The sequence below is a fragment of the Haliotis rufescens genome, unplaced genomic scaffold (genome assembly GCF_023055435.1).
Source record: "Haliotis rufescens isolate VD_foot unplaced genomic scaffold, xgHalRufe1.0.p SCAF_12, whole genome shotgun sequence".
NCBI lineage: Eukaryota > Metazoa > Mollusca > Gastropoda > Lepetellida > Haliotidae > Haliotis > Haliotis rufescens.
Window position 1 is genome coordinate 30,627,786 of NW_025963802.1, and position 12,772 is coordinate 30,640,557.

Sequence of the window (12,772 nt, forward strand, 5' to 3'; positions counted from 1 at the left end):
TACGTAGTTCTTGTGCCTGCACATTTGTATGATATAACATTTTGAATAACATTTTGATTCAAATAGGAGACTGTGCATGTGTTGCTGAAAACTGGTCAGGAGAATTGTGTGACACGTGCAGTGAGACGTTTTATGGTCCCAACTGCCTTCCATACACTAATGTCCTCAACATCATCCCAAGCTCTGGTCGCGACACTGGAGGTACAGACGTCCACATCTGGGGACACAACTTCCCGGAGACAGAAAACAACATCTTCTTCTGTAGATTTGACTCCACAGTGGTCAGTGGCACACGCCTGTCAAAGGAACACATCACTTGTAAGAATCCTCAGCATCAAGCGGGCATTGTCATTGTTGAGATTTCTCCTGATGGACTACAGTTTACGCGAAATCAGGTAAAAACGTATTCTACATACATGCAAGTGAGAGCGACTGAGAGGGTCAAGTTGTTTGTTGTTTGTCAAGGATATACATTATGTCTCATTCTCTTATCGTCTTGTAGGAACACGGTAGTGTGTATTGTGTGTGTATTTATGTTGGTATATGAGCTAGTAAGTTCGCAAGAAAGGAAACAGAAAATTTAATGTGTATCGTTCCTGTTGTCCAGACAGCTTTCACCTACTATGAAGTGTGTCCACCTGGAGCGTGTGGGAAGACGGACACTCCTCCTCATGGTCACTGTCTCTATGGAGGATGTGTGTGTGTACTGCCCTGGTCAGGGGAGGCCTGCAATGTCGAGTTGAAGGCACCGGTTATCTCAACAGTTCAAAAGAAGCAGTTTGCCGCTGAAGGAAATGAATATCAACTTCAATTAACACTCATTGAGGTAAGTTGTGTTCTTCTTATTATCACAATAAATGTGACATGTCCACATAGTTTGGTAAATGCATTTTCCCCAACATATCTAGTTATCTGTTTAATGCTGGATGAACAAAGATACACTAATTAATGAGCTATTTCTGTTGGTTCTAAATTGAAGTCAGAAGTCAAATCAGAAGCGAATAATCTGTGATGACAATGGAATTACCCCTCTGTGTCTATCAGAACTCAACCAGCTGTGAGACACAGACATGTCTTCAAACACTGATTTTCTGGGATCCATTCAGATAATGTTCATCTCTGCGTTGCCTTTTCTCCCTATTCAATCTGTTGCGGCAGATGTTCGAGACCTGTTCTTCTCTAGGGTTGGCGTTTTGACTGCAATTGATGATGCGCTGGTTTCATACAACAATGAATAACATTATATACAACTGAACCCCCTGGTTACTAGAACGTAGAGATAAACACATATCTTTTATTCATTCATATCTGTCAAACTGAATATATATGAATGTTACCATGCAAATTACCACGGTTTTTTTATTTATATCCCTTAAAAAGCGATTTCTGGACTGTTGTTGTCTAACTCTTGTCTCATTGTCAATGCATTTTAAGCATGAGTCAGGTGAAAGGTGGAACTGAAGGTATATACAAATATATAAATCGTTTCGTCTGCACGAAAGCGTATCATTTATATATTTTGCCAGAATAAGGCTGCAACCTTTTGAGTGGCTTGAAGATTCAATTACTTGCTGTTTAAAGAGTGATTGTCAAGTATGTAGTGATGAAATACCATTGAAAATATCCAGTGTGGTCCTCAATTCACAGGGCAGTGCTCCAATTGATTGGTATTTGTTTGGAGCTCCATCGGGAATGACAATTGACCAAAAGACTGGGCTCATCTTCTGGGAGAGGACGGTAGCCCGTGTCCAGCCATATATCATCAACGCCAGGGCTTCCAACCGTGTAGGACGTTCAGAGGTCCAGTGGTCATTGACAGTCCAGCTGTCATATAACATAACAATAGAAGAGGTGGCGCCTAGTGGGGTACTCCCTGTTCCGAAAAACATACAAATCAGTGGAATGGTTACTTATTTTAGTGGAACAGCTCAATCATTGATTGCTTTTGTGGATGTGAAGTAAGTATACTAGTTATCTTGTTTTATGTATTCATTGACAATCACAACGGAAACTTCAAGTTCAACTTCACAGTTAAACTATCACAGTAATAGCGAGTCAATTAATTTATTTAAATAGGAATCTTATAGTATGGATTGCTTAACAATGAGGGGCGGCGTGGTAGTCTAGTGATTAAAGAGTTCACTCGTTACGCACAAGACCCGGGTTGAATTCCCCACATGGGTACAGTGTGTGAAGCCCATTTCTGGTGTCCACCACCATGATATATATGGAATATTGCTAAAAGTGGCGTAAAACCATACTCACTCACTCACTTAACAATGAGGATCTATTTTCACGCAATGATTTTTGTTCTTTGAAACGTATCTTGTCTGCGAAAAACATACGCATGTGCAACATACTGAGGTGGGGTCTGTTTCAGGGTACGAAATAAAGGCAGAATCACAACGATTTCCATCGTGACATCACCGAGGAACAGGGAACGTTTTGAAGCAGTGTACTTTCCAAAGGCTGGCGACAGTGGACAGTTTGAAGTGGTGAAGTATACTTATATCCTTCAGTTAGGTGACCGGTAAATATAACCGCTCTAAAGCCTTCAGTTAGTGTAACATTATTAAAATACTCTTGACGTAGTGTTGGCTGATGAAAAAACATATTTGGTATCGGTGAGATTGCATGTTACGGTGTGGTCTTTTTAAAAGATTGATTGCATAATTATTATGATTAAATTAATTACTACTTCAGGATGGCCGTCACCCATCCGACAGTGGGTTCACTCCTCAGAAATCCTGGAGTGTGTTGGGGATGACATGCGTGCCTGGGTATGTGAACAGACAAGCCTACTTGGACACGGACGTGGTGGAGATGCGGGGTGTTACTGTACTCAAGAATGATGGAATCAATGGGATCAATGGCATCACAGCTAGAGTGAGTTTTAATGCAGTACCTTCGTGCATGACTTTTCAGAATACATGTACATGTATGATAATAAATTTCATAGACAATTTATCATGTTCTGTCGCCGAGTGCCTTGAAACGAACGACAGTAGCGACCTACATAAAACATGCATATTAGTTTATCTACTTGTCCTGATGACACATTATGATAGAATCAATAGGATCAATGGCATCACAGCTAGAGTGAGTTTAAATACAGTACCATTGTGCATGGCGTTTCAGAATACAGACAGACAGACATTGTTGTCATGTTCTGCCACCGAGAGCACTGACACGAACATCGACAACAGCAAATAAGCATTATGTTGATGTGTCAATAATTAGTCTGTGTTTGTGCTATCAGGTAGAGGGAACTGGTGGTCCACTAACATCTGTAGTCGTGAGAGCAGGAAACAGACTATCAAGTGTGGGCTCTCAACCCTTAATAATATTCTTGGACAAAGATTCTGAAGTGTCCATAGATCTGATCCTGACAGCATCCCGTCCTCTCAGGGGCGTTATTGCTGTTGTGTTCAGCACACCCGATGGCACCACAGCCAGAGTTAGAATAGGATTGCAGCTAAATGTCAGGAAACCTGTTCTGGTCGTCTCACCAACATCACTGTCAGACAGTGTGCCTCGAGGAACACAGAAAACGTTCCAGGTATGTCCTTTGAATTGGAAATTATGTTCTTATTATAAGCGGCAACTTAATTATTACAGTGTGTATTTCTTTCACCGGTGTAGTAGGCTCAAACGACTCCCCCTAAATTTGACTCTTGAGTCATATGGGCCTCGGCACAAATGACTCCCCTAGCCAGGCTCAAAACACTCCCTCTAGCCTCAGCTAATTCCCCTTCTGGGCCCAAATGACACCCCTTGTTTTGAATTAAAATGATTACAGAAAAGATCAAACATATCTTGTATTATAAAGGTTTTCAACCCCTCTTCCTCAGTTTCTATTCTGTGGGAGTCATTTGAGTCTGGGAGTTATCTGAGCCTTCGACGGGGAAGTCGTTTGGTCCTAAGGGGAGTCATCTGAGCCATAGTTATATTATGGTCTATAATGGCGACATCAACCAAAATGTTTTTATGTCAAAAAAAGAATGTCAGGAATGCTATGTCAGCTACATTTTGTAATTCCTGGTTGCTCATGTCAACAGGTGAATATCAAGAATGAAGGTGAAGTCACAGCTAAATCACTCAGAGTAACAATGCCTTCAGAACCAAGACTCACGATGTCTGCATACTCCACAACAACTAGAATAGCTTCAGTAGATGGCCTTGACCTACAACCAAACGAGACGGCCATCTTGGTTTTGACAGTCACGACTGGTGCAACTGATGGTCTAGGGCAGATTAGTGGCAGCGTCGCCCTGAACTCGGATCTCTCATCGGCCAGTATCTCCTACAGGTTCTATGTGACATCCCAGGAGAAACTGAACATCACAGTTCGGGTAGAAGATGAGTACACATACTTTGCTTCTGACAAGCCCTTGGTGTCTGGAGCTGTGGTGACGCTTCGAAACCCTAGAAGAGGGTACACGGAACAGAGAATAACCACTAACCAAACAGGCATGTTGGTCTGGACATATTCCTCAGCATACAAATTCCATGATAATAAATTATCAACGTGGCATAAATTCTGTTTCTTGAAATATATTTTTCGTTAATCACGCATGAAAACTATGGTTGTTTCGAAATTGATATTAACAAAATAAGCCTGTTTTCATATCATTGCTAATACTATTATTTAATACCTACAACAGATGGTTGACATTTGTTTGATGAAACCACTGAAGACCACTACCAGTCATATGTAGTTGTATTTCTTTAATTGCAATGGTTGAGGTGTTCTCTTCACAGAGTTTGTGGTGTTTGGGGATGTGCACGAAGATAAATACACTCTGACAGCCACTGCTCCAGGACATGGATCCTACTCACGGGTAGTCATTGCGAAACCGTCGGACGCCTCCTACACCATTTTCCTGCAGAGAGTTGCTGTAAAATACACCTGGACTGTTACCCGAACAACATTTGAGGACAAATACACAATCACACTGGATTCTACCTTTGAAACACAGGTAAATAAGAAACACTACTGGTACTTAAAAGGAAAATAATTTACCTTAACTCGCTAGTTATTTATTCAATCGGCATGTTCATTATTGTACTTATATTATTGAGGGTGGTCAACTTACATTGTAAGTCAAATTTCTAAAATAATTATTCTCGTTAGTAAGGTGTACATTTATTAAATCATGGAGTTGACATCATGTGTATATGACTGTACATGATTGATATGTGCTAATTATACATGAATCATGTGCAAAGGTACCCATGCCCGTTGTCACCGTGGAGCCAGCCAACATCAATTTGATCCCTTACGAGGAAGGGAAGAGAGACGTGATAAATTTCAACATCACCAACCATGGCCTGATAAGGGCAGACAATGCCAGGTTTGCTCTGCCAAGTCATCCAACACTGATCTTTACACAGGTGAGTATGTTGCTTTTACCTTTAACAACATGGTTACAATGTGTGAACACCATTTCCCGTATCCCCCAACCTCATATTGATGGAATATGGCTAAAAGAATTGCTGAAACTATATTCAGTCACATAATTTCTCTCAAATACAAGATGAAAGGGTAAGAGAGTTGCATCCCTTATCCATGCCAGGATGTTTTGAATACTAAAAAACACTCAGTTTACCATCTTTGATCTAAAACATTCGTGGATTAAATTTTGAAGTAGACTGAAGGGGAATTTTATTGGTGATCGTGTATACTAATCGTAAACACACGACATGTGATTAACCCATTTTGAGATATATTTTAAGTTACATTATTATGGAATGCAAATTACCAAATCACAAGACTTACTTATATCCGTGCTGTAAATAGACACTCTAAGTCACATATTATTTCACGTGGCTTTAAAAACAAAGTCACTTCCAAACTGGCAAACTGGATAAACATATAATTTCAATATGATTTCAAAATGTGCGGATTTGGGCAATCAATAATGAGCCTTTAAAAAAGTATCCAGTCTTTATGTGAAAGCTATGCGTAAATCATGTGATAACATTGTCTGCATCTTCTTCATAGACTATAGATCCTATAGGAGGTGTAGAGGCAAATACAAGCGTCATTGTTCCAGTCTTGGTTAAACTGAAGCCTCGAGTGAAGAGGAACCTAGGCACATCAGCATGTGGTTTGAAAATGCTTTACGATTACTATTGTGGTGGTACGAAAACTGGAGGCCAGGACATCACATTGACACGGGTGTATCCAGGAAGACCTCCATTGCCCTGTGGTGGCGGAGTTGGAGGAGGAAGGGGAGGTGGTGGAGGTGGTTATGTTGGAATATCAGGTAATATGCTTACAGAGATCACTCATAAATATATTCATATATATGTAACAGAATGTAAAAAAAGAAAAAGCATCCCCTAAATGTTCCTGTGATATGTTTTAAGGAAATGGAGTGTTTGGTTTTAGGTACTGGTGGTGGTGGGTCATCTCCATCTAGTTCAGTTGTTGTCTACAATCCCGTGACTCCACTCACCTGCAACTGTGCTGGGACGCTCATCAAGACGTGTGCTTTGGGTTTTCATCCAATTGCTGGATGTGCTGTAGCAGTGACTGGTTTCTCTGGTGCCAGTGGCTTCTGGGGTTTTGCAAAAGCAGTCTTTGACTTTGCTACTGCATGTGTCCTCCCGGTTGCTTGTCCTCAATGTGCTCTGGGTCTAACTTTGTGGCAAGCTGTTGTGTAAGTTATACATATATAATTGTGTTATAAGTAAGGTCATTGTTTATTCAAAGGTTATTAAAAACATGTTATGAGTTAGCAAAACTCATTGTCTCAGACCTGCATCACATGTTGTGCATGGTAGTTCAGGGTTCTCATGATGGTACAAACGTGACCCGAATTATTGAAACATTTTCACCTTTGAAAACTAACTGAAACTTTTCAGTGCAATTAATGGCTTTCATGCCTTATCCTTTCATGGCACAAGTATGCTGGTTTACTATCACATGCACGTATGCTGGTTAACTATCACATGCAAGAAGGATGGTTAACTATCACATGCACGTTCGAAGATTAGAATCTCACCTTGACAATGATAATGCTCCTTTGGAATATCGGCACCATACTCGTGTTCTTGGGTTTCACAAAATGGATTGAACTTTAACCTGCGTAACTTTAATTTGGGCTTTCCTACAGTGTAGAGATATTCTGAATTAATGTTCAAAGTACGACTAATCATTCACTCTCTTCAGGTGCATATACGAAATGAACAGAGACTGTAAATCAAAGCGACGTCGACGTGCCACAAATGGGGAGATCATCCAAGGAGTCGTGAACAGTAATACTGCCCTCAGGAACTACATGATCATGTTGGAAGAACTCTTTGGAGGACAAGAAATGTAAGGCACAATGTTTCCTTTTGGGTACTTTTAGTATTTATCATCCAAAATTGGCTTCCACGATATAACGCTGCAATGAAATTGCACCACAATGCTTTGCAGGCCAGCAAACCGTCATCAATAAACAATGACGTCAGAATCAAATGACCTCACTAATTTGTCTTCCACTGAAGGAGGATTGTTGTAGTTTGTACACTCAAGACACTGGTAATTGCTGTTTACAAATTAACAAGTTAATTTCACCTTTGTGTCTTTTCATATCAAACATATCAGAAAAGAACAGAACTTCATTTCATTCAAGATCATGTACAGAGTGGGTTGAGGTTAGCAGAGGAGCATATTTGATTCTGGATATGACTGTACCACATGTGTTAAAATTATTCCACTGAATTTAGTAACTGTATACTATACACTTATTTTATGGGATTTTAATAAGGAGATCATGCATCCACCACCTATGCCATTACGAATACATGATGTACGGAAACGTCCATCGATATGTATTGGAAAGACATTTCTGAATAAACTGGTCATGGAGACAGGTGGAAATGTGATATTTAAGCCATTTTAAAGATGAAAAGGTTGCATATTAGATTCCCAGTTTGATAACAAGTTGGTGTTGAGATACGTTTTCCCCAAAGTGTTGTTACCTAACATTGCTGTATAAAGGCTTTCAATCGGTTTCTCCGTCCAACATATACACGATGTAAAGGGGGGTACTTTTCATAGTTCATAGAGATCTTTTTTTTAAAGGCAGTATGGCCATTTTCAATCATTGACTTATATTCGAAACTTCATACTTCTGATCCATGTAGTAAAATTGGTGTAGACTAATGGACAGACCCGTGAAGATCCGGGGTAGAACAGGTTCTCAGCAGCACATGCTTGCCCTCAAAAGCGACTATGCTTGTCGTAAGAGGCGACTAACGGGATCAGGTGCTCAGGCTCGCTGACTTTGTTGATGTATGTCATCGTATCCCAATTGCGTGGATCGATGCTCAGGATGTCAATCACTGGATTGTCTGGTCAAGACTATATTATTTACAGACCGCCATCATATAGCTGGATATTGATATGTGCGGCGTTAAACAACAATCAAAACAAAAACAAACTTATGGACAATTTTTAAATCCGGCTTTTCTGCTATCATAGTGCATAGCTTTCATACATATTTCACACTATGCCTTTGTGGTGTACAAAAAGTTACATGTTTTACTAGAGGTAATTTATACATTGTGAAACTTTCATGGGCTACACTGTTTAGCATAGCTACTTTCTTATAATCTTTTTTCCTACCACCAGAGATAAGAACTTTGGTTTTATTGATATGTGTCTTTAATTCCGTTTGTTGCAGCAATTTGCGAAAGTATCAGTTTGATTCGTCTGCATACAGCAGTAGCACGAGTTTCAGAAACATACTTATGACTGGTTTTATCTTCCATGTTGAATACAATATTATCAAAAGTTATCAACACCATTTACGAACAAAGAGAACAGTTAGGTTGACAAATTCTCTCCTTGTTGAGCATATCATGAATTGTAATAAAACATTTGCAATCAGTTATGAAGAATCTTTCTCCAGATACCCACCCTCCACACGGTATGAAATGCGTTTCATTAGTTTCTGTTTACGTGTTTTAAGAGAGAGTTAAATGTAAAAAAGTGATCTGTTGTTGAGCCTTTTCTTAATACAACTTGTCTTTCAGTAAAACTGTCAGTGCTCTCTGAGAATAAAGTCAGCCTATAACTGTTATTCAGTCTAGATGTGAAGAATTTACTTAGACACACAGAGCAAAATAAAGGAGCAGCAGTTCTCAGGAGAGGGCACTGATCCCTATTTTTACAACTGATTCCAACTGATTATTGTTCGAGAATGTTTCCATTTTCTGAAACTTTGTTACCTAAAATAATGTACCTTTGACCTTTATGATCCAAAAGGTAATTTCGCCTGTTTTAATAAAGGTGGCTCTACCCATTAAAGACCTCGTTAACTATATTTACAACATTAATGTTATTGGTCATACTGAATTTCGGACATAATGATTCAGTGTGTGTAATATCAATGTTATCTGAATGGTTCGTGTCCAAATGTCAATCCCACTTTCTTATGCTTCCATCTTGGTCATTATCCTGACAATCATCAGTTGTTATTTTGACTGTTTACAGGCAGACTCAATTTTATAATTTTAACACCATGTACATCTGAAAACAAAGGCTCAAACTAAAAAATCTCGAGTTCAGAAAAGGAGATGATTTTTTCTAGAGAAGCAAACACATAGTCTTCAGGACTAATTCTTTAAAGGTAGTAAACCCTTCTAGTTTTCTTGGCCTGTCCTGTCATTTACAATTTACATGTTGTTATTCTTGCGCATTGTTCGTTTGCATATCCCGGGAGTATCTCGTTATAGGTATCCCTGAATTAGTTAGCTGATTATGCTCACCAGTATACAGTATCGCAGTGAATACATCGGGTACATTGGTGGGAGATTCTTTTTATATGTACATAATCACTACCGCTGGTGTTCAGTGGCTTCCAACAATCACGAACTGATGTATAAACACGCACCATCTGATCCAATAGTTTCATGTCACAAATACAGAATACTGAACGAGCTCCTGTGCAACACCAGTTTGTTTTTAAACGACTGAATAGTTCTGGTATCTGAGGAGCGAATGGTAGTCAGATACCAGAACTATTCACGAGTTTCATAAAGTTGGTATTACATGGAGTTAGTTTATTATTCTATACTCACACGCAAAAGAAACGGTTTAAGTGATTTTAAGCAAATGGGTAACAAACACGGAACCATATATTGATACGAGTTTTAGCATGTAGTGAAGCCTGATGGAAGCCCCGAGTAAAAACGCAACATAAAAAACGAATCGCCAAAACGCACCATTTCAATGAATATGTTGGTATCATGCACCCATTTCTCGCGAAATCGAAAATGCACGAACTGTCACGAACTGTAGTGGGTATAAAACTGTGGGCGATTCTTGGACCTACCACTCCTTGGTCAACAATGCCACGCCTAACTCAAATTCAGAGAAACCAGGCTATCGGATGTTTGGAAGCTGGAGAGTCTGTCCAAGATATTGCCCGTCATTTCAACGTTAACATAACCACAATTTACCGTCTCCTGCATCGATACAATGCTACACAGACCACAGATGACCTTCCTCGGAGCGGTCGTCCTAGGGTCACCACACCTCGACAAGATCGGCAGATTACCCGTCAACACCAGCGACATCCGTTCCTAAGTGAAAGTGCTCGACAGACCATAGGAACACATAATCGACACATTAGCCGGGACACTGTGATCCGACGTCTCCGTTTCAGCATCCTCAGATGTCGCCGACCAGCACGTCGTCCTGTTCTCCAACCACGGCATCGACAAGCACGACTTCAGTGGGCACAGGGTCATCACAATTGGCGTCATCGTGATTGGAGGCGTGTCATCTTCTCTGATGAAAGTCGCTTTTGTATCTCCCATGCAAACGGAAGAGGTGATCGTTTCGCTGACAGAAAGTTGTGGAAAGGTATCCATTGGGTGGACCTAGCGTCATGATATGGGCAGGGATTGGACCCATGTGCTTTCTGAATGTTGGTCAAGGTCGGTGACATGGCGTCACTGCTCAGTGGTATATCGACCAAGTGATCAGACCCCACGTTGTTCCATTTTTTGCACAACATCAACAACACATTTTCCAGCAGGACAACGCTCGTCCCTATGTTGCCAGAGCTACCATGGCCTTTCTGCAACAACACAACATCCGTGTTCTACCGTGGCCAGCCCTCAGTCCTGATCTGAACCCCATCGAACACTTGTGGGATGAGGTTCAAAGGCGTCTGCACAATGTGCGCCCAGTCCCTACAACTGCCGATGAACTACGCACAGCTGCTCTGGATCCACTCTGATCGTCTTATCCACTCATTGTACAGGAGATGTGTGGCAGTGATCAATGCTCATGGTGGTCACACCAGGTATTGACTGACATTTTGGGTATTGACCCGAAACTGTATAAGCCCTTAACATTTGAAAACAACTATTATGTCATCTGCCTTTTAATCCATTAAACTGCTTTTAGTCACATTTTTGTCAATCTTGCCCTATAAATATTTCTCTACTTTACTGTTGAAAATAAATAACATGTATACTGCATACTCGACTTGCGTTTCTTTTGCGTGTGAGTATATTAATTACTTGCCGATTATAGCCTTTTTTTAAAAATCAGTGTTGTGTGTAAATAGGCAGACATCTACACGATCCCCAGCATGAACCAATTGATTTTAACAGAAAACTACTTTAAACACAATAAAAGTTGACTCTATTAATTTAATACCATACAACGGCAATTCAGGAACCGTTCCACAAAGTTATCGTAGCGTTAAGGTAATCGTAACTCCCATACTTTAGGATAGACTTTCGACTATCGTTACGCTACGATCGCTGTGGGGAACGGGGTCCTGCACCACAAAGTTTACAAACACGTCACAAAACCCTATGACACAATATGTGAAGTTTTGTTGCAAGATACACCAGCGAAACAACGCCAAGTGTCGTCAACCTTGCAACAGGGTTGCTGGGGTCATCGAGTGTACATACGCTCCTCTCAATGACAATAGATAAGCCCAGAGATGTTTGCAGTCTTCAATATTTGTTTTTGAACCTAGTTCTCGCTGTACATCAGCAAGCACTTTGGAATTAAACACTGTAATACCGGCGTATTCATGTTAAACAGTGGTATCTTCAACGGGCGAGTAATAATGAGGGTTTCTGTTTTAAGGTTTGGTGTGTATGACAACAGTTGGACGTCTTCCTTCAACCTGGCCCTGGCTGATGACAGTGCAGGGGGAAGTTTCCTCTCCTCCAGTGAGGTCGCGTCCATTGTTTCTCCGATGAACTCAACACAGAGTGAGACTGTTGAGAAGTTCCTGCTTAGGTGGAACAAAACAATGACAGCTTGGGAAGGGGGAACACTTGCTTCACTTGGTCCTAAAGACGATGTCATTGCCTACAATGTCATCATGTCCAGATTTGAGCAGTTTAAGACTGACACAGACAATGCCAAACAAGTAAGTCGGAAAGTTAACATAAGCAATCTCAGTTCAGATTATTTGAGCTGGAGGTAAGAAAGGACATGTGTAGTAGCTTTTACGTATTTATTCATGTACGTTTTTGTCATTTTCAATGCGGGTTGGGAAGGTGGAGTGACATGTCATCACATTGTTCCAATCATGAGCTCAAAATGAAATAACGTCATCCATACTTCATTTCATCTCGAATGTATAACATTACTCGAAACTCGAAACTACTGGAGTCGAGGGGTCGGGGTGGTGAGGGCTTATATCACTCATTCAAGAGGGACATATAATCCATAATTCTTCCATGACTTTGGAAAGTACTTTTGATCGGTCAGAGGTTTCAAATCATAATAATCACCTAT

At 40.4% G+C, this 12,772-nt stretch overlaps 1 protein-coding gene across 1 annotated transcript in view; it reads left to right on the top strand.

Moving 5' to 3' along the window:
- The window catches only part of LOC124117067, a 51,994-nt gene that overhangs the window by 35,576 nt on the left and 3,646 nt on the right, over positions 1–12,772 (top strand). The window contains exons 19-31 of the mRNA XM_048393526.1: positions 67–395; positions 608–826; positions 1,648–1,958; positions 2,381–2,495; positions 2,704–2,886; positions 3,260–3,559; positions 4,059–4,470; positions 4,762–4,979; positions 5,230–5,394; positions 6,005–6,269; positions 6,395–6,665; positions 7,178–7,324; positions 12,113–12,401. Coding sequence (XP_048249483.1) covers positions 67–395; positions 608–826; positions 1,648–1,958; positions 2,381–2,495; positions 2,704–2,886; positions 3,260–3,559; positions 4,059–4,470; positions 4,762–4,979; positions 5,230–5,394; positions 6,005–6,269; positions 6,395–6,665; positions 7,178–7,324; positions 12,113–12,401 — 3,224 coding nt within the window. The remainder of the gene's footprint in view (positions 1–66; positions 396–607; positions 827–1,647; positions 1,959–2,380; positions 2,496–2,703; positions 2,887–3,259; positions 3,560–4,058; positions 4,471–4,761; positions 4,980–5,229; positions 5,395–6,004; positions 6,270–6,394; positions 6,666–7,177; positions 7,325–12,112; positions 12,402–12,772) is intronic.